Below are 25,707 nucleotides of genomic sequence, written 5' to 3'. Positions count from 1 at the left end.
AACAAACACACATGTACCTGTGGTTGGAAAGTCAGAAGTGAGTCAACGAATGGACAAATCTAGCATTAATACATGGAATGGCTCTCATTGGTCCAAATTAATGACATGACATTAATCGGACATGACGATTGGTTAACCTATCATAACAATTCTTCGTAGAAATAACGAAGATTAACGACAACTTAATTATAGCCGAATATTGCCGAAAATTATACATCGCTACAACAAAAATTACGTAAATAAAATAAACAATTCTAACTTAATTATCTTCTCAAATGATATCCCAAAATACAATATAACATTATTATTGTTTAACCCCTCCCCAAATATTACACAACGTGATATTAACTATAAAATCCAAGCCTAAACATTACAACATTATATGGTCTCATGCCACTGTTTGGAAAATCAATGGATCTGAATGATTGTTCCTGTAACTTTACCCATCAATAATCTGATTCATAGAAGGCTGATTAAAGTGCTAATAGGGTGCTAGAAGATGTTAGTATAAGAAGTTCAGAAACCAAGAATAAAATTAAGAAACCAAACATAAGTAGAAAAAGGACAGACAACAAATCAGATTATTCAGGGAACTATTGGAAATATACAAATTTGTTACACTACTAATGGAAAAATGTAGCGGGTTTACTCTCTAAGACTATATGTTAGAATTACCAAATGTTTGACATCCAATACCCGATGATTAATTATCAATGTGCTCTAGTGGTGTTGTTAAACAAAACAAACTTGAACTATAAGAAGGGAAATAGAACCTGTATTCCACTCAGGTTGACAACCGATTGGTGACTAATTAATTAATTATATTCATCTGTTAAAAACTGGATTTTCAGAGCACTTCAAAGTTGGGGAGGTGTGCGCACTCCTCTAGCCACCCCCTGGATCTGCTCCTGCATAGTATGACAGTGATATACAAGTCAAGTAGTTGCAATGGACGGGGGCTAAAACACCACTGCTTTAGAAATGGTGATTATTAGAAACTGTGTTTTATTTCACTGCATTACGTGCTCTGAGCATTCAAAGTCAAACTTGATCTGTAACTGTACATGATAAAGCTGTGTACAAAATGTCAGCTCAGTATCTTGAGGCATTGTGGAAAAAACATCCAAAAATTATATGTGGGGCAGAAAGACAGATGGTTGGACCTGGAGAGAACAAATGATGAACTTCCCTTCTTAATTAACTTGCTTTAATCCAAATATTAAATAACCTTCACCTTCTAATAAAAGCCATGTCTAGTAGTTTAACTGGGTTACTTAGTATGCAGGACAAACTTCCTTTAATGTCAAAATATCTTGTTTCTGTGGCATTATGCAGTAAACAGTTCTGTATGGGGCGCTTTATAAAACATTACACAGATGGGAAGGGGTATTACAAATGCCAAATGTTGTACCCTATAATTTCCAAACGGCCCCTAACACTAAGCTGGATCATTTAACTGCCAACTTTCAGTGACCAGTGGTCCACTTTGTATGTCCCAGAAAAGGAAGTCACATGACCAAACAAGGACTTGACTTCTTTTAGCATCTTCAGTGTCTGACCTCCGCCATCATCACTGCCATAACCAGAAGAGATGTCGCTACTTTTCTCAACTGGCGGCTTCGATCCACTGTTCACCACGGTCACAGAACTTTGGGCCACATAGTAAGTAATCTGCAAACAAAAAATTATTTGTTGTTATAATCACACTTATCATACTATCATTTACAGCCCTCGATATAAGCTGTAGTCAGCGTAACCGATTAGTACGTTTCTATGTATTTTTCAGTTTTAATCGAATTGGTTACTAGTTTTATTGTTTGGACCAGATAATTTTTATCACCACTGGGTCAAGTATGGTAATTACTTTGTACCATTTGGTCATGATAACAAATACTCATATTTATCACCAGTGGGTCAAGTATGGTAATTACTTTGTACCATTTGGTCATGATAACAAATACTCATATTTATCACCAGTGGGTCAAGTATGGTAATTACTTTGTACCATTTGGTCATGATAACAAATACTCATATTTATCACCAGTGGGTCAAGTATGGTAATTCCTTTGTACCATTTGGTCATGAACACAAAACCATTAATCAGAACTAATAGAAAGTCTTACCAACCGACCTCAGTGGTGTTGTGATCAAGCCATCGGGCATAAGGGCATAAGGCTGGCTTTGCATCCCGATGTAACAGCCCAAAATATACCCCCAGCCAAACTATACCCAGGGTTAAAGCGGGCTAGCCTGTTTTATAACCCTAACCATAATTCTAACCCTTATTTTTTATTACTAACCTGTATACAAAATAAATAAATAAATAATAATAATAAACGCTTTAAAAGAAAACCAACTATTGCTTTCATACAAGAGAGGTATATTCTGGGTTAGCCTGTTTTATATCCCGGGGTATATTCTGGGCTAGTCCAGTTTATACCCCGGGTATAGTTTGGTGGGGGGATATATTTTGGGCTATTACACCGGTACTGGCTCCCACCCAGAGCGAGTTTAACGACCCAGTGGGTAGGTGTAAGGCCACTGCACAGACTTCTCTCTCACTAATGATTAACAACTAACCCACTGTCATAGACAGACAGACAGCTCAGGGATGTGACAAGGACAGCGTGCTTGAACTTTAATTGGATATAAGCACAAAAATAAGTATAAAATGAGTGAGTGAGTTAGTGAAAGTCTTACTATTTGAATTTTCTGGATGGTCAGCCCAACAGGGACGTTAATTCTCCAGGCAACAGGTTCGTACGTTGACAGGACTAGAACCACGGGTCTGGATGTATTGCCCTGTATGTCCACCACGGTAACAGCTGCACGTGGTGGTCTGCGGTTGATGTTCTCGTAGCAACTGAGCACGTGCACCTCGGGTGACAGGGTCAAACTGTCTTCGTTGATACAGCTATACACAGATGACCGTCGTTCACCACGAAATGAAGGAACTGCCCGTGGTTCTTTGTTTCGTTCTATTGAGCATCCGTCATGTTCAGCTGGAGAAAAATAAAAAGAAAGATTGTATGTAAAATGCATGCACATTCACAAAGGTCTCTTAGGCTCTGCTAGACAACAAAGCATTCTCTTTGCAAGTCTTTTAGCATTGCACTGTCACAGTTGTGAGAGTTTAGTGAATCAGGTCCCAGATTACTAGTTGATCTTGGTGTTGTTTTGTTAATACACACCTTAGTGTATTATCATGACATTTAAATTGGTATTTCCAATGTGTATCTGCAAATAAAATAATGTAATTTCACAATCTGAGGTGGCTGTGAACAGAGAACAATTATATGCACACATAAAACGAATGAACAAAGTGTTTTATTTAATGATGCATTTTTATTATGAACACATTTTAATTACGGTTATATGGCATCGGACATGCGGTTAAGGACCAAAGAGATAGTTAGAGAGGAAACTCTATGTGCTACTCTTTTCCATTAATTAGCAGCAAGGGATCTTTTATAAGCACTATCCCACAGACAGGATAGCACATACCACAGCCTTTATTCAACCAGTTCTCGAGCAGTGGCCGGAATGAGAAATAGCCAGCACACACAACAATTCATAAGAGTAACTCATGCAGCCTTTTCCATAGTAATCCAGTAATTGGTGTAATTCAAAACAAACTTCTTGATCAAAGATATATAGAAAATACTACATGAGTGACCATTAGATACCGTTTATCTTATAACAAGTTATTTAAAAATGTATCTAGCAAGCAAAAGCGAGTTGGATACAGTTTGATGATGATCATAGAGCTTGGTGCACGTACAGACATTTCCTTTCGGTTTCCACGCTAATTCTTATGCATAGCTTCTGTACTCTGACTTCAGTGGACTTGGTTTGAGTTTGGAGTTTTCCTTCTCCTTGGAGAGTTTCCTTACTAGGACTCTGAGCCTCTCCAGCCCAGTTTTGATTTTGGAGTTTGCTTCTCCTAGACAGTTGTCTTTCTTGACTTACGTCCTCTGTCTGTCTGGTCCATATTAGTCTAGTCTCTACCCTTTGACCAGTCCAGCTTGGGTGACCCTACCAGGAGCTGATGCTCCAGCTGGCATAGCTCTCCGAGTCATTAAGACATGCAAGATACCTCACCACATCCAAGGAATGGACCATGACAACAAGTTGTAAGATAAATGGTATCTAACGGACACAAATGTAGTATTCTATTTCTTACATATCTTCAGAAAACAGTTTTAAAATAAATTTAAATGCCTTTTCTAACTAAAACCTATGTATAGCCATAGTGCTTATAGTTAACTTGTGCATCACAGACAAGTCAATTTCAGGTTAACTTGTACATCACAGAGCGATTGATTCAAATGTGCTTTTTTATCATTGAATAGTATGGCATTGGTGACCTGGTCATCACCTAGGAACAGCCAGTCATATGGCTTTAAAATGTTATTGCACATATCTGTGTTAACACTATATGTGTTATTAAAAATAACTAATGATGTTCTCACCAACGGGTATGTAAGAAAAGCACGTCTTCAGTATTAGTAGTTTGATTGTATTTGAAAGAAAGAAATGTTTTATTTATCGACGCACTCAACACATTTTATTTACGGTTATATGGCATCGGACATATGGTTAAGGACCACAAAGATAATGAGAGAGGAAATCCGCTGTCGCCACTTCATGGGCTACTCTTTTCGATTAGCAGCATGGGATCTTTTATATGCACCATCCCATAGACAGGGTAGTACATACCACAGCCTTTGATATACCAGTCATGATGCACTGGCTGGAACGAGAAATAGCCCAATGGGCCCACCGACGGGGATCGTATTTGAAACAAAAGAAGAAAGTAATTTAAACAATTATATGGATAATAAGTGTAATGATGATAAAATACCTAAAACTGAAATAATACGAACCCAAATAATGGTGACACAATGTCCTATCTTTGACTGTATCTATAGGTTAAATTATTTAACTTCAAGTTCGATTAATGTTATTGTTGTTATTTTGGGGGGGTTTGGATGATCACTTTTTCAGGTGTGCTTTCACAGCTCAGTAGAATTTAATAATTAAATAAAGGCTAAATTGATTCATATTTCTTTTAAAAAATCCAAGGTCAAGTAAAAGTTCCACAGAATAAATATATCATGGCGTCATGTGTTTTTGATAGGATAAGTAATAGATATTAACAAATAGTGTGAAATACTTGTATACTGTCAAAAATGTGAAAGATGTATATAATAAATGACCATTTCATGGTGTTTCTCAGACTATAATTTTTATGTCAAATCATGTCTGAAAACCTTATTTTGACTCATTCCTTCGCTATTTTTTAAAATACGATTTTCACACCTCACTCATTGATATAAAAATCATATTTGAAGAAACACCAAGAAAATGTCTCTATTATAATTATAACATGTTCCAATTTGACTAACAAAGAGAGGAAACAAGAGGAAGAAAAGGTAAAGAGGATGAAAAGGTTCTTATTTAAAATATTTTATTTAGAATCAGATTAGATAGTTGAATACAAAAACAAGTAAGATAACAAATGGTTAATTACTCTCAAAACACTTGCTATTAATAATGAAATTCTGCACTGATCTTAATATAGCAAACTTTTATCACATGCCATGGATCTGTATCAACTTACTTTGGATAGATGAACAGCATAAGTGCTAAAGATAAATTAAAATATACAGTAAGACCTCCATAATGCAGACATTATAATTTTTCTAAAAGTGTCTGGTTTAACAAATTTCCGTAGTACTGAATCATACCTGAAGACTTATTTCCCTTGAATGGCAAACCAATAAATAAATAAGCAACAAATACAGATTTGTATATGCATATATATATATACTACTCAAAAGAATTTAAGGGTCAAAAATTTATAACCAAATAAGTTTCAGAGTGTATTAGATTGATGATGTAAACTACACCAAATTTTTTATTTATTGTTCCATATTTACAAAAAACCACAAATAAACATCACTGTTTACAAGAAAGTCACATGACATGCTGTCAAAGTTGAAGGTTGTCAAACATGGATTTTACACATTAGAACATTCGTTTAATAGTGCCTCATGCTGTTGATCAGACGTCTGAAGAACTCTTGGGGAATGGCCTGCCACTCTGCCATAAGAAGTTGACCCAGATCATGAAGGTTGGCCGGAGGGGCATGGTTATCCCGAACTCTCCTGCCTAATTCGTCCCAGGCGTGCTCTATTGGGGCCAAGTCAGGCGAATATGCTGGCCAATCCATCCTGGCGATACCTTGTTGTCTGAGAAAGTCCGTTACCACCCTGGCGCAGTGGGGTCTGGCATTGTCATCCTGCAGAACTGCCCCGCCGCCAATCTGCTGAAGGCCTGGGAGAACCAACGGCCGGATAATCTCATTCAGATAGCGGATTCCATTCAGATTGCCATCCACCACATAGAGGGGGGTCCTGTGGTGGATAGAGATGCCGCCCCACACCATGACGCTGCCACCACCGAACCGGTGACGTTGTCTAACGTTAACGTCAGCGAAGCGCTCCCCAGGACGTCTGTAGACACGAACCCGACCGTCGTTGAACTGGAGACTAAACCTGGACTCATCAGTGAACATCACTCGACCCCACTGAACACGTTGCCACCGCAGATGAAGCATGCACCAGTGACGTCTGGCCGTTCTGTGACGTGGTAGGAGTGGTGGTCGAACAGCCTGGCGACGGCAGCGTAGATTATTGGCTCTCAGACGATTGCGTATGGTTTGATCAGACACTCGAGTTCCAGTCGCAGTCCGCAGATTGTCACGTAATCGGCGTGCAGTGGTTGTGCGTTGACGTAGAGCCATATTGGTGATGTAGCGGTCCTCTCTATTTGTAGTGCTTCGGGTTTCTTCCCGAACGTGGACAATTTCGAACACAATTCGTTGCTTGGTACCGTTGCCACAGTCGGCCAACGACACTCTGACTGACACCAAGTCTCAGAGCAACATTTCTTTGCGTATTGCCATCCTGAAGCCAAGCAATAGCCCTTCCTCGATCTTCGATAGTCAGTTGAAGTCGTACCATTGTCGAATTTGGAGTGTGCACCATACACGAACGCAAGCTCCAATTATACGGAAATTCAGCATTGGGAACATGGAATACACGTGCAAAGCGTGCAAATGAAGCGCTTTGTGAAAAAGCAAGTTATGGGCACTTAGCAGACCTTTCGCTTTCGCCCTAATTTACGTGCAAATGTAAGCATGTTTTCGCCATTAGAACTAGTCGACAGTGTCAATGACAGTGGATTTTAATTCATTTATGGGTTGCTCAGACCCACTTTCGTCAAAATGGAACAATACCATGCGTGACATTATGGTCTAGCTAATATAATTGACATTCAGAAAATAATGTCGAAAATATCGTCTGACCCTTAAATTCTTTTGAGTAGTAAAAATATATATACTCTTCAAAAAAAGAAACGCAAAAGGGTACAAATGGGTTATAACTCCGATTTTATGTTTCCTACCGGTTCATGCTTTGTGAATATAAGGTCATTGCATGTCCCAAACACATTCCCACAGTTACATTCGATAAAACGCAGCTACTGTACAATAAAGTTCCAAAATGTGAATATTCGCAAAAACGCAGCCACGTGCAAACCATGTCACCACTGCACGTGCGTTGTCTGCACGTGCAACATGAACACCGACAGTATAAAAGTGCAGGGTGTTCGCTTGCCTGGCCTCTGTATCTGGCCGACAGTTGACAATCCAGGACATGCCGCGTCTCAGTGAACCGCAGAGAAACAATGCCATCGGCCGACTAGACGCAGGCGAATCCAGAACGGCCGTTGCCAGGGCATTCCATGTGTCCCCAAGCACCATCTCCAGACTGTGGGACCGTTACCAGCAACATGGATCAACACGTGACCTCCCTAGATCCGGTCGACCACGGGTCACTACCCCCGGGCAGGACCGCTACATCCGGGTACGCCACCTTCGGGAACAATTGACTACTGCCACCTCCACAGCCGCAGCAATACCAGGTTTGCGCAGGATATCCGACCAGACCGTACGGAACCGCCTACGTGAGGTAGGAATTCGTGCCAGACGTCCAGTTCGAGGTGTCATCTTAACACCACAACACCGTCGACTCCGACTGCAGTGGTGCCAGATTCATCGACAATGGCCTCAACTGCGATGGAGACAGGTGTGGTTCAGTGACGAGTCCCGATTTCTGCTCCGACGTCATGATGGAAGATGTCGCGTGTATAGGCGTCGTGGTGAACGTTATGCGGCAAACTGCGTGCAGGAAGTGGACAGATTCGGCGGGGGTAGTGTCATGGTGTGGGCAGCCATCTCACACACTGGCAGAACTGACCTGGTCCACGTGCAGGGCAACCTGAATGCACAGGGCTACATTGACCAGATCCTCCGGCCACACATCGTTCCAGTTATGGCCAACGCAGTGTTCCAACATGACAACGCCAGGCCTCACACAGCACGTCTCACAACGGCTTTCCTACAGAACAACAACATTAATGTCCTTCCTTGGCCATCGATATCACCGGATTTGAACCCAATTGAGCATCTATGGGACGAGTTGGACCGACGCCTCCGACAGCGACAACCACAGCCCCAGACTCTGCCAGAGCTGGCAGCAGCCTTGCAGGCCGAGTGGGCCACCATCCCCCGGGACGTCATCCGTACTCTGGTTGCTTCAATGGGCAGGCGGTGCCAGGCAGTTGTCAACACACGCGGAGGCCACACCCGGTATTGACTCCAGATGACCTTGAACTTGGTGGTGTGTCCTATCACTTACTCACAATGGACTAGAGTGAATTGTGAACAATCCTGCAACATTTGGTAATTATCGGACTCACCATTCAATAATTAAATCAATTCTCCAAATGTTACGACAATGTGGTTTTGCGTTTCTTCTTTTGAAGAGTATATATATATATACATATTAGATGCGTTTCCTTGGTTTCTCTCCAATTCAACCAATAGGATATCAGCATTTTTATTGTCTTAATTGTGAAGACACACAAAAAAAGCTGTCTTAATAACAAGTCACGTGACCCAAATTACTTCGACACAATTGGCCAGACATCATCGCCAAGAGTTGTACGAATGATGTCAAAACAACTGGCGCAAACACGCAATGACGCTTGCCCCCCTCCCCCCATATCAAGTAATAAACCTATGAAATGCAGTTTAAATCAGTTAGAAGGCTCAAGATGTTTCTTCAGAAATAAAAAGGTGCGGAGCAGAGCACCTTATTTCTGAAGAAACGTCTTAATACCTTCTAGCCTATACATACATACCTACATACATACATACATATATTATGCTTAACAAAAACAATTTGTTTAAAATTACAAACTGAGCATGTCAAAAGTCTTTCATATTTAAACTTACGAAGACAAGTTAAGTAGTTGTAGCCGGGTAAAGAGCAAACACAATATCCGTGGACACATTTAGCACCGGTTTCATAGGACCCAGGACAATAGCTTCCTATACACCGATTGGCTGAAAAACAGAAGTGCTCATGTAATAACATACATGTTACAATCATTGGTGGGGGCTGGGGGTCTAGTCTGACGAGAGATGGCAGCTGGAAAATGTCCTTTTATACATGTAGTTTCTAACATCGCCCTCCTCACCATTTCACGTGATTACCTTCTGTTGTAGAGTTATCAGCTGGAAAATGTCCTTTCATAGTTTCTAGCATTGCCCTCCTCACCATTTCACGTGATTACCTTCTGTTGTAGAGTTATCAGCTGGAAAATGTCCTTTCATAGTTTCTAGCATTGCCTTCCTCACCATTTCACGTGATTAGCTGCTGTTGTAGAGTTATCAGCTGGAAAATGTCCTTTCATAGTTTCTAGCATTGCCCTCCTCACCATTTCACGTGATTAGCTGCTGTTGTAGAGTTATCAGCTGGAAAATGTCCTTTCATAGTTTCTAGCATTGCCCTCCTCACCATTTCACGTGATTAGCTGCTGTTGTAGAGTTATCAGCTGGAAAATGTCCTTTCATAGTTTCTAGCATTGCCCTCCTCACCATTTCACGTGATTAGCTGCTGTTGTAGAGTTATCAGCTGGAAAATGTCCTTTCATAGTTTCTAGCATTGCCTTCCTCCCCATTTCATGTGATTAGCTGCTCTTGTAGAGTTATCAGATCAAAACCATTTTCCGCATCAGCAAAAAATACCTTTCTAATATCACTCTTTTTTTCTTTCTTTCTCACTAAAATTTACAAAGAATTGACACTAGGAGCAATTAATCTCCTACATAATGGGATCGATCCCAAACCGATCACACATCAAACAAGCGCTAGCTTTACCACTGGGCTACGTCCCGCCCGACAATGCTAAGAAACAGTGTGTTAATGTTGGTTATTATAACCAGTATCACTTATGGCAGGTTAGTTATTGTTGTACTACTAAAATGATATATCAAATTTAAGAGAAAACTAATAACAAAGTAGCATTGTTTAATGGAATACTGTGTTCATTCACATTATTGTAATTAATATAAATAAATTGTGTCATCAGTTCCGCATGACTAGGCTCCTAAAATTATTATACCTGGTTTTGGCATCGGTTCTTCAATTGGAGGTTCTGTCGTTCTTTCTACAACAAATATAAAAAAAGAAGTTAGCTATAAAACTAACTGCCGCCATTGCAAAAGCAATACCTTTTTACGACATAATGGCAAGACAAAAACATATACATATGTAATTTATGATACAAATGGCACCTTTAAAATAAATGGAATAGTTTTTTATCTAGAGCATAATGCCCTTCACTAGTTTACCTTGTGCTCCTGGCCCTGTAACCACGCGACTGTTTCCAGGAATGCTGACACCACATTCAATCCACTTGCCATAATAGTTGCCGGTCCACGTGGCTCCTGTCCCACCTCCAATTCTGCCTTTAGAGGGAGTCTTTCCTCGACGTGAACGTATGTAGCCTGAAAATAATTCAATATTCAAACTTAGATTAATAATAACAACAACAATATTACTAGGTTCCCAAACCTTGTTGGCTGGGAACATATTGTTTTGGTTGGGATTATTATTATTATTTTTGTTTTTAAGCTGCCTATTTTGTTATATTTTAATAAAAGTTCTGGAACGATTTCCTGGAATTTTGTAGGTAATTAGGTCCATCAGGGGAATTGAATATATTACAAAATTGTGTGTATTGTTTATGTGTATTAGCCTCTATGTCGTGAATTGTATAAAATTATTTACTAAAAAAATCTTCAGCCGTCTGTTTTCTCATTTTATTAAAAAACTTTCTGGGCCCATATAGCTGAAATTTGGTAGGTAGTTAAGCCCACCAGGAGGATTGATTGTATTAAAAAATGATGTGTATAGGTTATGTGTATTGACCTCTATCGTGAATTTCGGATTGTATGTCAGTTTCTATGAAAGTTACAGGTAAAACAAACTTTTTAACTCATTCTAAATCAGTTTCAATTCACATACTATACAGCAGATAGGGAAAACCATACAAATTATGACACTATTCAAGAGAGTTAACTCGTGGCCTTTTTCCTTTCAGCTAAAAAGCAATTTCATGCAGGATATTCAAAAACAAACTATAAAACTGAAATAACCTTTATTGGAAATAAAAACATATGTAATGTTATCTCATGATATTTGACTATGTACAACTTGGCAAAATGTTGTGGTTTATTGTCTGTTTTAACTTTATTATAAAGTTACCTCCAAGGAAAATTATAGTTGTTTACTTCGTACATGTTTAGTTTTCGTTAGTGAGGTGATACTGTCAAAGTGACGATTTCCGGTAATTATGTGTTGACGTTATAAACATAATGTATGTACGACATAGCCTATATGGCTCATGTTACAAAACTAACCTATTGTTCCAGGCGAATGCCAGAAGTTATTGTCAATTGAGATTGCATTCTTTCTACTTCCTATAAACTCGCAATGATCTTCTCCGCTTCCTTTGCGGTCTCCGATATTGAGAAACCGATCAGTGAGCGAATCAGAGAGAAACAGCTTATATCTACAAAACACACGAAACAAAAAGATTAACAAGATTTCCAATATCTGGCAACAAATGCTTATATAATCTATAATATAATATCCAAGTTGTTTTTAACTGTTTCCAATCATTCTGACCGCTTCTCCCCTTGTGATTTGTACTGCCGACCACCTTCTTCATATTTACACCGATACCATATTTTGCATGGATCATTTTGCATTTAGTTCCCACTGCTAATGTGAATGAGAACTGTAAGAGACAACACAAAGTTGCTTTTCCAACTCTGTGTTCCAACTGTAGCACAATAAGCAATGTGTGTGTGTGTGTGTGAGAGAGAGACAGAGAGACAGAGAGACAGTGACAGAAAGGGAGACAGACAGAGAGAGATATATATATATATATATATATATATAGATAAACAGAGAGAGAGAGAGAGAGAGAGAGAGAGAGAGAGAGAGAGAGAGAGAGAGAGAGAGAGAGAGTGAGTGAGTGAGGATACGGAGATGGACACAAATAATATGCCACAAACGAAGTCAATTAAAGACACTACTGAAAACAGTGTCTAAAATGACTTCAAATAAATAAATATAAAACCCCTAAAATCTAAAGAGAATTTGCGATTACCGGTTAGGTGAACAGAGAATTACTCCAACATATTTCCCAACTTTATATGTAGTTTTCTTGACATACTGGTCACCATGGCAATCATTCCAGTTGTCTTCAAACAGGAAATTGTACTTTACCCAGCAGTCTGTAGAGTTGAGACAACTTGCTACTGAAAAATGCCCAGACAAAACTTGGTCCAGATAAACTGTATCATTTAACAATCAGTGCTCTAAAATGTTTTGTATATACAGAATATCAGGTTACTACATTTTAACTCTGTGGTTGTTTGGTGAGGTTTAGATAATGATGTAACAGGCGAGCTTCAGTTACACTATTATCAATCTAAACCAAATAACAACAATATCAAAACGTAGTAAACTGTTTGGTTTTATTTTATTATGTATCCGCTTTCAAGTAAAACGAACAAACGTGAGACAAATAGATCCAAGTCACTGGCTGCTAGTGTCTATGTGATGTCAGACTATGTTCCAGTGTAAACATTCTTTGCAGGAAGCTTCTTATTTCGTTTTCAAATGTTTAATTATATGGGGCAAAGAATGGAATATTAAAAAATAGGAGGTGATTTAATGTTATGCTATTTACGTAGTTCAACAATTATCGACCGAGCTGGATCCTGTCTCCTATTCTCTACATGAAACTACATGACCGTGGGCCCACTATAACCTCCCCCGCCCTCCCCCCCCCCCAGGGATTTTTCAAGATGAGTATATCTTTGAAGCCTATCCATAGACATATTCGAATCAGCATGTCTGCAAGCAATCTGTTGGTGGGTGTGCCTGTAGAGAGCGTTTGAGTGTAGGCACCCTATTTATTTTTAACAGGGCAAATTTCTGATCAAGGTGAATGTTCCACATAATTTTCAAAAATATTTGAAAATAAGTCTGGACTATATCACTGCTTTTACTTTAAAGCTGGGTTACTGGTGAATGTATTCCACCAAAAACTAATACATTTTTGGCATCTGACTAAGTATAGTGAGTCAATGAATTTGAAATGTCCTGAGTATTACAAACATAGTACTAGTATATGAAAAAACTGCATGGCAATGTTGAAGTTAACATGCATACATATTTTGAACAGGTTTAAGACTAAATTATGAATGCTATTCATGCTAAATTACATGTTCATAACAACAAACCACAAATCAATGCAATATATGTGGTATGGATATAGTACCGGGGGTATACTCACCAGCAAAAGTTACACAGTTCCCGATATACGTTATTCTCTATGTACATGTGTACATGTATATATACATACCATACCTAAAACATTCTGATCCTTTTATTATTGTATTGTATTTAATATCTGAGGGCAGCATTACTTAAATATGGTGCAGTACATGCTGTCTAAACCATTTACATGGATATTTTGAATATTTTTATATTACACACAAGTCTTACAAACATAAAAAGTGAATTTACATACCATTCTAGGCAAGTCTGCATTACATATACAATTTATCTATCTCACAACAGTTCATCTTACAATAGCTAGGGCTTTTTTTGTTGCTTTTTGTAATATTTTAGAATTGCAGTTCTATTTATATTATGCTTAACTTATGTTTTGGTGTATATAATTGATATCTACATAGAATATTGTCATCAGGTTTACAATATCTAGCACTATAAAAATGTAACTTTCATTCCCAATTCTCAATCATTTTATGTGACCCAAATATGATATATGTGAAGTTTACAATTTTCTATTTCTACATCCTTTCTTTTATTCTATAAAGTAGATGTTAATAACAATTACAAAACAATATAATATTAGGTATGAATAATTATATACTTCTCAAAATAAGTTACTAGTAAGCAATGTATTAATTTCTATGTATACACATACTTAGGATTGCCTGAAGCTTTTATTATTAAGAAAACAAATAGACCTGGCTTTTTTTAACATATTGAGGCTTCATTATTCAAATGTGGTTCAGTATATGGAGTTTATATACAATGTTCACAAATTTATGAAGATGTCTTTCTGTTCTTGGTACCAGCCAATTATAAGTACCTTTCCTCGGCATGTTAAAACATTTACAATTCATCTATCTCACAGAAGCTTGTACTATTTTTAAAAACATATTTGTATTTAAATTGTGCTTAATTTATGCTTAGGTTTATATAATTGACATCAGATATAGTCATCAGGCATATCTAGCACTTGACTTTCTTTCCTATTTCAGTCTTATCATCTAACTCAAATATAATAGCATAATAAAGCATTCATGGTTTGGCACTAAATTGCTCATGTGAAAGGGATTCTTCCAAGCCACACTTGATCAAGAAATCCCTACAAAGGTCTTAAGAGACTGGAAGACCTTTTAAATGAAAAAAAGAAAACTCTGCCCTCAGCTTCTTGGGAAGAGGGTTCTATTTGTGAGACAAAATACATGTTTCAAATGCAAACCATGTCTGGGGGTGTTGTAAAGTACACAAGAAAATGCAGAAACAAAGATTATACTTCAATGTCTGTACATTGCTGCCAGTTCACCATCCCAGATACAAAAAATGTTATACACTCAACTTGGCAACAAGAGGCATCTCATAGATGTGCACAGCATCATTAAGGATGCAGGGAAGACACTAACTAGCAATTCCAGCTGTGCTTGCCATTACTGGCCATGATACCAACAGTGCTTTTATGCAGAATGGAAAACTGGAGGTTTTGAATATTTTCAAGCAACACCAAGACTTCCTTGAAATGTTGTTAGCTCATGAAGTTCAGCAAAAATTGATGTTCATATATTTAAGAAGCAGATCATTTCATATACCTTCTCTATGGGAGTGCAGGTGCGAATAACATACAAAAACATCATGACTTGAAAAATATCCTGAAATGTTTGTTGCCAAACCAAGGATGATAATATTGAACTACAGTAGAGTGTAAATCAATCTTCTCCACTCTACTATACATGTATGTATTCACTGAGAATGCTCTGACAATGCACATAAAGAGAACAAATTGCCAAGTTGTCATTTGGCATCAGTCATGCCAGACAGTCCAGGCTATTCCTCAACCAAATTGTCATATGGTTGAGAAATTTTAGAAGGAACACTAGAGATGAAATAGTGATATTATACTATAAACCCTGATGGACATACTGATGGAGGAGCCAGAGCATAGTCTGGAGAAGGAGAATACCAGAAATTGTGAACATGACAGACATATTTTAATTGCATGAAAATGCAAAGGAATATGAATGGAAGTCAAAACTTTCCTAGACAATATTTGATGTAGAAACTAATTATATACACCTGAGCATAAGTTAAGCACAATGTAAATATAAAGGCAAATCTAAAAATATTACAAACACAGACTAGTATAAGATGAACTTTTGTGAGATAGATGACTTGTACATGTAATGCAAAAGAAATTATGGTAGGTACACAAAACTGATGCTTTAAATTTTTAACACTGGTGTTTAGTAAAGAGGGACATATTCATAATATTGATGCACATACATGTATACTCGACAAAATTAATTATGGGCTAGTAAACTTTCTTATATTATAATATAATTCTTTGTTACTGTCATATTATTTTAGCATGTTTTGGTCATATATATGGCTTCTATACATTGTTGCAGTAAACTTTTACTGGTTATACACACAAGAAACACTGGGTATTTCACATACTTATGAAAAATATTGAAATGAACATTAGGCAAGTATTTGTTACACATTTGTTCAGAATGCTTTTTGTTATTGTGTTCCCTCAAAATTGTTATTTAATTCATTAAGTTCAAGAACATGCCACAATGCTGACAACTTTCAACGGAAGAAGTTGTATTTTCCCCCATATTTAAAGAAAAATGCTAAAATATCTATTGGACCTTAATTAATTTTGTTGAGTATAGTATAGGCAGATATACTGAACCATATTTGAATAATGCTGCCTCAATATATTAAATACAGTGCAATTTTTAATAGTAAAAGGTTCAAGCAGCCCAAAATATGTGTAAATATGGAAAATAATGCATTTCAAGCATTGCTTAACTTTTGCCGATGAGTATATCATTATTCATACCACATATTGCATTGTTATTTGGTTTGTTACTATTAACGTCTAGTATAGGATGAATAGCATTCATTTCGGCCTTATATCTGTTAAACATTTATATGGATGACAACTTTATCACTATATTTAATTTTTCAATATAGTGTTTTGGGGACACAAAATGTGCAACGGTACCCCCATTCAAATGGCAATATTTTTTTAATCCACCAACATTTTTGCTGCAAACAAGCAGATATTAAATTCATATATAATGAGGTATCTAAAAATATTTGTCTCCAAAAAACCCGGAGGGGGGGGGGGGGGGGGGGGGGGGGGGGGGGGTTTCGGTATCTGGCCCATGGACTAACATGTATCCTCGAGTAACCGTCTACCAGCCTATTAATGGGAAATGGTTTCTGCACACGTTCTGCAATGGTTAATGTATGATCGATTTGATAAAATAATATTTTACCCTGTTCACTTTACTGTCAAAATCAACCAACAAATGTTAATATTCATACCATTTTCTGTTGTGAAGAGATTAAATGCATGTCGTAGTCTAATGTTGACATTCTTCAGCTACTCCGGTAAACTGGGTTTTTGTTTTCAAGAGTGACGGGTGTCATGTGAAGTCACCAAAACTCTTATGCAATGAATCTGCGAAGCAGACGTGAATTTGAAAATGACAGCGGTGGAAAACTGTTGTTTATTTAGGTTTGTTTAATATTACTGCACATCATTTAATATAGTGTGCACAGTGCAAAATAGCAGTCAAGTATATATTTCCCCATGTATAAAAATATTTTGATGTGTACTGGTCTTTTCCTCATTTGTGCACTGTTTTAGGTAAAGTTTTCTTAAAGGAGAGGACAATCAAGGCATTTGACCTGGTATGCATATTCAACGATATATAATGCACATTATTGCTTAATATCAGCAAGTATAATCGTATAGTTAATTAATAAAACGGTTAAATGTGACGGCTATTATATATAACGGGCGCAGCCATTTTGTACCATGCCAGTGAATACGCCCTCTGGCGAGCTGGTGGTTACGTAATACCTAACGTGTCACATCAGGAATTAGTCTTCGAACTGAAGAAACAAAACATACCTGATTTTTGCGGATGCATCGCAATATTCTGTAATAATAGCCATCCCAGTAAGCCAGCAACAATTATATAATATTTTTAATACAAAATAAACAACCATTGTCAAAGTGTTGAAATAACTGTAGGGGAGAGGCAGGAGAACTGGGACAGAGGAGAAGTGGGACAGGCCTAATATTTCTGAAATTTCTAAGCCAATCAGAATCTGCATTACATCACTTGGTAAGGCTCCCCCAACTTCCTTTATCCCTATGAAAAAGAAAATTTAAAAGTCATTGTTTCACCGCTTTCTCAATGTATACCTCAAACACTTAATTTTTAAACTTTTGATTGTAAGCCACTGTGAGCAACTTTATTTGGCGAATTAGCTCAGATACAGTAAGTGTGATGAAAATGTTGTTTTAAATAGTTTACAAATGGATTTTTAGCATGTTTGATGCCAACCTACAATATAGGTCAACACATGTGCAGCCGGTTGAGTGTGGGAGATCTGGGACACCGTGTCCCACCTCTCCCTGATGCAGCCTGCTTAGTGTCCCACTTCTCCCCAGCCACTTTAACTTACACTTACTTTGATAATTTAGACATCACATCACTTAAGTGCAGTTTAAGTTTTTGATCCCGTATGTTTTAATTTTGTTTTCATGTTTTGTATTTCACTGTTCTTTTAATTAGGTAAAACTTAGTAATAGCAATAAATGCTTTTTAAGTACATGTATTTGTTGAGTTCATTGACTTGCCTGCATTCTTAAAGGCCTCCTGATCTTTACTCCATAAACTACATATTATATCGGCATTGATGCCTTCAAACTCACAGCACTTAAAACACACACTGCATGAGCATCCTGAAGCTTCGAGTGTAATTTACTCTAACACTGGAGCCAATGCTATTAAGTATAGGCCTAGGGCACTGAGTAAATACAACACATATCCTGGAGGGGTGAACAGAGGGCCTTTAAGTAAGCTAGTGTGGCTTGGAAATGCCAAATTCACCATTGTCCCACTTCTCCTTTCACTGTCCCACATCACCTTCCAGGTTGTCCCATATCTCCCACAGGTGTCCCAATTCACCTTCATACCTAATTAGTTATTAATTAACAAGAAATCCTAATTAATTTTAATCCATGCCAAATACTCGTAGAGAAACATTAAAACAATTAAAAATGCCACCTGTTGCAGAAATAAATAATTGACTGGCTCAAAGGAGGTAAGAATACTGACTGCAGACATGACACCCCCAAATTAGTGTCCCAGTTCTCCTGCCTCTCCCCTATTATGTTTTGTACATAAATTAACCCATGTACTGAAATAATCGGCGCGTTTTCTTAGTCAATTGGTCTTTTTCTTTCTGGGGCCTGTATCTGTGGTTCCTGATTGGCAGGTGTATATTTAGACAGTCCCCAGACACTGTGTCTAGACACACTAAAAAGATATGCCTCTTTTATTAAGATCACAGGGTATTGTGTGGTAACCGCATGGACGGCCAATCTAATCATAATAGACATTATCAGCCATCCTGCTTTATTTCTGTAACTAATTCTGTAGAACCCTTGATTAAGTAGACTTTCCCATCTAAACTTACAAAACTGACCAATTACGTAGTCCCAAAGAAAAGAAAATTATCACTTGGGTATTTGAGTGGTCATTTTTGCTCGAATGTAGCATACCAATAGGCCTAATAATATGCTTTTTTTTTCTTTGGATTGTTTAAAAGAAAAAATACTATAACTCCATTTCGTTATACTGATGCAAATTGAAATATATTTAGTGAAATAGTTTATTATACTATTAAGTCATTTATGTTGTTTTACAAGTCAGGTTGATGAAAGCAAAGTGCCTTGTCGTAACTTAGAGCGTTTATTTACACTGTGCATAGAGGAGATAGACGGAGCTGACGTTACTTCACCCCAAGCTATACCACCGGACGTCATAAAAATGAAACAAAATGGCTTCCCCCAGTTAGCAGGAATAATCATGGTTTTTTATTAACTCTAAAATTACGCGTTTTTCATTTGTTAAAGTGTCAGTATGTGTTGGTAGTCCGGGTATGCATCTTTCCAACACATAAGGCTCTTGTTTGAGATTACTCTCCCTTTAATTCAACATTGATATCAGGGTTCAATCCAATGCAGATTTCTTTAAAAAAAAACAAGTCAAATGTAAATAGATCAGTTTATGGGGTAGCCCGGTTCATGGTTTTTTACAATATTTTCTTATTGGTTATTGTCAGAATAACCATTACTATTAAGACACCAAAATAGTTGGACATGTACTTTTAAACTGTGCTCACGTATTGTCAGACAGACATCCCTTACCTTTACCTTGTCTGTGATAAAAAGCAGAGGCATTGTCAGACAGACATCCCTTACCTTTACCTTGTCTGTGAAAAAATCAGAGGTATTGTCAGACAGACATCCCTTACCTTTACCTTGTCTGTGAAAAAATCAGAGGCATTGTCAGACAGACATCCCTTACCTTTCCCTTGTCTGTGATAAAAAGCAGAGGCATTGTCAGACAGACATCCCTTACCTTTCCCTTGTCTGTGATAAAAAGCAGAGGCATTGTCAGACAGACATCCCTTACCTTTCCCTTGTCTGTGATAAAAAGCAGAGGCATTGTCAGACAGACATCCCTTACCTTTCCCTTGTCTGTGATAAAAATCAGAGGCATTGTCAGACAGACATCCCTTACCTTTCCCTTGTCTGTGAAAAAATCAGAGGTATTGTCAGACAGACATCCCTTACCTTTCCCTTGTCTGTGATAAAAAGCAGAGGTATTGTCAGACAGACATCCCTTACCTTTCCCTTGTCTGTGATAAAAAGCAGAGGCATTGTCAGACAGACATCCCTTACCTTTCCCTTGTCTGTGATAAAAAGCAGAGGCATTGTCAGACAGACATCCCTTACCTTTCCCTTGTCTGTGATAAAAAGCAGAGGCATAGTCAGACAGACATCCCTTACCTTTCCCTTGTCTGTGATAAAAATCAGAGGTATTGTCAGACAGACATCCCTTACCTTTCCCATGTGTTAAAAAACAGAGGTATTGTCAGACAGACATCCCTTACCTTTCCCTTGTCTGTGATAAAAATCAGAGGTATTGTCAGACAGACATCCCTTACCTTTCCCTTGTCTGTGATAAAAATCAGAGGTATTGTCAGACAGACATCCCTTACCTTTCCCATGTGTTAAAAAACAGAGGTATTGTCAGACAGACATCCCTTACCTTTCCCTTGTCTGTGATAAAAATCAGAGGTATTGTCAGACAGACATCCCTTACCTTTCCCTTGTCTGTGATAAAAATCAGAGGTATTGTCAGACAGACATCCCTTACCTTTCCCATGTGTTTTGTTAAAAATCAGAGGTATTGTCAGACAGACATCCCTTACCTTTCCCTTGTCTGTGATAAAAATCAGAGGTATTGTCAGACAGACATCCCTTACCTTTCCCTTGTTTGTGATAAAAATCAGAGGTATTGTCAGACAGACATCCTTTACCTTTCCCTTGTTTGTGATAAAAATCAGAGGTATTGTCAGACAGACATTCCTTACCTTTCCCTTGTTTGTGATAAAAATCTTCAATCACGTAGTCATCTAGATTGTAGTTACCCATCTAAAATGATATAGACAACAATTTTTTTCATTTAAAATATAAAGATAAAGATCTGTTTACTAGTGAATCATAATCAGACACTGCAAACAACAAAAATGAGATGAAATGTATAACCAAAACAAAATAGTAATTTACTCCTTTTAAAGGAGGGAGGGAAGGAAAGAAGGAAGGAAATGTTTTATTTAACGACACATTCAACACATTGTATTTACGTTATATGGTTAAGGACCACACAGACTACTCTTTTCGATTAGCAGCAAGGGATCTTTTATATGCATCATCCCATAGACATGAGAGCACATCCCATAGACATGATAGCACATACCATAGCCTTTGATGTACCAGTCGTGGTGCACTGGCTGGAGCGAGAAATGTAAAAGAGGGAATCAGCCCTGTATCTGGAAGAATAATATAATAATTCATCATCATCATAATCGGGCAAAACATACATGTAGCCCAGTGGTAAAGTGTTCACTTGATGCATGATCAGTCTAGGATCGATTCCCGTTGGTGGGCCCATTGGGCTATTTCTCATTCCAGCCAGTGCACCATGACAGGTATATCAAAGGCCATGGTATGTGATATCCTGTCTGTGGGATGGTGTATATAAAAGGTCCCTTGCTACTAATAGAAAAATGTAGGTGGTTTCCTTTCTAAGACTATGTCAAAATTACCAAATGATGATTAATAAATCAATATGCTCTAGTGGTGTTGTTAAACAAAACAAACTTTATCATTGTAATCATCATCATCATCATCATTGCTGTCATCATCATCATAGTTTGCCAACTGAGAACAGATAATGTACACAATGACTGGTTCGTATCTGTACAACAAAACACCTTTTAATTATATCTACAACATACACAAGCACTAACAGTATAACAAAACATTTCTTTGTATAGCAAAATTAGCAATTGGCTAATTTAGCCCTGAAATCGAATATTAATTAATAAACTATAAAGTACTAGCCATAATTTATACTAACCGTAAGTGTAACAATAAGTATGATTATGCCAAGTACACTCAGGCCAACTGTGACAAGAATACAGATCTTAGTGCGGTTAATTGTTGTAGTCCTAGGTCTGTTCTCTGGAACCTGTAGACAATCACGAACACCCGGTCTATTAGGTCTATCGGCAGAAGGTGTCTGTCTGGAATTGGTATTGTTATCACTGTTCACGACAGCACTGCAGGGGTTAATGCCATACTTTCCGTAAACCACTTCATTATAGCTGGGTGGGTGAAACAGCGTATGTGGATTAGTGACAGCGTATACGGTACACAATTCTTCGTAGGTCGGAGGCGGATCACTGTAGCTTATAGGAGACCCGTTCTCACTGTCATGTGGTCTGGTAGTAGAATTATTTTCCATTACCGGTACTGGTACTAATGTCCACAAAAAAAAAAATAATAATAATATTAATAATCAATTAATCAAATCAACAATGTAAAGATAGTGTACGAGAGAAAAATACCAAATCTCAAGCAGAGATCAATTTAAGAAATTCTGCAATAAATTCAGGGCTTCTCGAATTTTTATAAAATCCACTAGCCATTGATATAAAAAAAGCAACTAGCCGCTGTTAAAAATTCACTAGCCCTACTTTACTATTAATACAGTTTTACTAAATAATAGTAATAATAAGATGTGACCTAAAGGGAAAGATAGAGCTTAAAAACACTAACATTTGGGGATTTGGATGGGGGCAGGATATTCATATTTGCAATATCAACTTAACTGCAACATTTGACTCTTTTTTTTTTCACTAGCCATCGGGCATGGCAATAGTAATTATTTACTAGCCCAACATTGAATATCACTAGCCATGGGAGTGGGGCTACCATAACCTAGAAGCCCTGAAATATTTATCTATATCTACCATAAATGCTTTAATAAAAGCCTAGGCCTCTATTTTGTTTGTGATTTTCGGAAATCTGGCCACTATTCAAGACAGGCTTCTATTTTTTCCAGTCAAAACTTTTTAACATAGCCTTGTTGTACTTTCATCTTTTAACCTTTTTTTACTTCTGGAAACCTCTTACCTCACTAAAAAAAAAAAATCCTTCTTTCCTTTCAGGTGCGGATTATGGGGGGTTTCACAGTTGCACGGACCCCCCCCCCCCCCCCAGCTTAAAAAAAACCCAACCCCACTACATAGATCTAAATTGATGTCACCATAAAATTTATAATTTCAAATTATAAACATTCATATATTGTTTCGGAAACATCCCCTTACCTAAAGCCCTGCCTTTCCTTTGGTTCTCACCATATAAAGTGTTCATTAACATCTGAAAGCTGCAATAGCATAAACATGCCTTTATGTAAGGCAGATGTCTATTCAAGGCAGGCCTCTGTTTTTGTTAACAATGCTCCGAGACCCAATCTGTAATCAATGCAAGCCTCTATTCAAAGATTTATGGTATTACAGATTGTTTTCAACATCCTAGTTATGCAGTATTATTGAAAAACATGGTATGCTAGTTTTCACAAAATTAACTATGCTTAGAAATGTTCCTGGGGCAAGACGTAGCCCAGTGGTAAAGCGCTCACTTGATGCGTGGTTGGTTTGGGACTGATTCCATTCAGTGGGCCCATTGGGCTATTTCTCGCTCCAATGAGTGCATCACGACTGGTATATCAAAGGATGTGGTATGTGCTATCCTGTCTATGGGATGGTGCATATAAAAGAACCCTTACTGCTAATCGAAAAGAGTAGCTCATGAAGTGGCGACAGCAGGTTTCCTCCCTCAATATCTGTATAGTCCTTAACCATATGTCCAATGTCATATTTAACCATAAATAAAATGTGTTGAGTGTGTCATTAAATAAAACACTGCCTTCCTTCGAAATGTTGCTAGGCTTTGTCGTCAATGTTAAACCTTTAAGAAAGTAAAAGTTTGGTTTGTTTAATGATACCACTAGAGCACATTGATTTATTAATCATCAGCTATTGGATGTCAAACATTTGGTAATTTTGATGTATGGTCTTAGAGAAGAAACCTGCAACATTTTTCCATTAGTAGCAAGGGATCTTTTACATGCACTATCCAACAGACAGGATAGCACATACCATAGCCTTTGATGTACCAATTGTGGTGCACTGGCTGGAACTGATGTAATGGTTATTTCCATGGTTGGTTTAGCAGACTTTGCCTTGAAAAAATTCAGGAGAGTGATTAATTGCTGCCCTATCTTAGATTCCTTAAATTGAACATTCCAAACATTTCTCCAAAAACATGGCTCGCATATGGTGGTCATTAGAGATGCATGGGCGGTATACCGCATATACTGTTCGGTATCGGTATCATACCAAGCAAATATCAAAATACCAAAATTTTGGCATTGAAACATGTACATGTAAAAGATACTTTTCTTCCAATGGCAAAATATAGTGGGTTGCCCTGAAAACATGCCTCTGAGTATCTTTATTTCTCATTCCAGCCAGTGCACCATGATTGGTTTATATACTACCCTGTATGTGGGATGGTACGTATAAAAGATCCCTTGCTGCTAATCAAAAAGAGAAGCCCATGAAGTGGCGACTGCCGGTTTACTCTCTCAATATCTGTATGGTCCTTAACCATGTCTGACACCATATGTATATATATGTATATGTGTGTGTGTGTGTGTGTGTGTGTGTGTGTGTGTGTGTGTGTGTGTGTGTGTGTGTGTGCCTCTCACTTTTTGGTACCTTCCTATGCACATGCATATATATATATATATATATTGTTAGGAAGTACAGCACTTGGTACCCACCATACAATAGATATTAAATTAATTTAATTACAGTCTTGACAGATGATGCTCAGGGTTGGGTCCAGGATTTTGTAAAGGGTGGGGGGGGGGGGGGGGGGGTGGATGTCACAAAATTCTAAAAAGTACAGTTTGAGTGTTGATGGCAAATGAGCTCGCTGCTGCTACAAAGTGAGGGGGCACATGCACCCCTTACCTACCCCCCACTTCCTACGCCAGTGATATGTATAAATAACGAAATGAAATGACAGGTACAGACATACTGTTCATTGGCAGATATTGCAGGGAGATAGGGGTCACAGGAGTCCTGTGATCCCCCTCCCTACCCATTTGGAGTGCCTTTTTAAATACTTTGTTAGTTAAAACTTCATCCACAAGACAGGCTGATTTGGCTGAAACTCAGGCCTTGCTTCTAATTAAAAAAAGAGTAGGCCATGAAGTGGTGACAGTGGGTTTCCTCCCTCAATATCTGTGTGGTCCTTAACCATATGTTTGATGCCATATAACCGTAAATAAAATGTGTTGAGTGTGTCATTAAATAAACCATTTCCTTCCTTCCATCTGGGTATCAGCAATCTAAATGGTCATAAGTTTGCATGACATGATGATGGCAACCCATTGTGTACTTGTGGGCATCCT

The 25,707-nt window shown here is 37.9% G+C and overlaps 1 protein-coding gene across 1 annotated transcript in view; it reads right to left on the bottom strand.

The window, feature by feature from the left end:
• Nucleotides 1-25,707, bottom strand: part of LOC121383034 — a 27,165-nt gene continuing 1,458 nt past the window's right edge. The window contains exons 2-10 of the mRNA XM_041512790.1: nucleotides 22,300-22,700; nucleotides 21,251-21,311; nucleotides 12,591-12,741; nucleotides 11,836-11,987; nucleotides 10,765-10,920; nucleotides 10,536-10,580; nucleotides 9,365-9,475; nucleotides 2,701-3,002; nucleotides 1-1,671 (exon numbers count right to left, since the gene is read on the bottom strand). Coding sequence (XP_041368724.1) covers nucleotides 1,453-1,671; nucleotides 2,701-3,002; nucleotides 9,365-9,475; nucleotides 10,536-10,580; nucleotides 10,765-10,920; nucleotides 11,836-11,987; nucleotides 12,591-12,741; nucleotides 21,251-21,311; nucleotides 22,300-22,686 — 1,584 coding nt within the window. The 5' untranslated portion in view covers nucleotides 22,687-22,700 and the 3' untranslated portion in view covers nucleotides 1-1,452. The remainder of the gene's footprint in view (nucleotides 1,672-2,700; nucleotides 3,003-9,364; nucleotides 9,476-10,535; nucleotides 10,581-10,764; nucleotides 10,921-11,835; nucleotides 11,988-12,590; nucleotides 12,742-21,250; nucleotides 21,312-22,299; nucleotides 22,701-25,707) is intronic.

Source organism: Gigantopelta aegis, chromosome 10 (assembly GCF_016097555.1).
Source record: "Gigantopelta aegis isolate Gae_Host chromosome 10, Gae_host_genome, whole genome shotgun sequence".
In the NCBI taxonomy this organism is placed as follows: Eukaryota; Metazoa; Mollusca; class Gastropoda; order Neomphalida; family Peltospiridae; genus Gigantopelta; species Gigantopelta aegis.
This window is presented reverse-complemented; position numbering and strand designations above follow the sequence as displayed.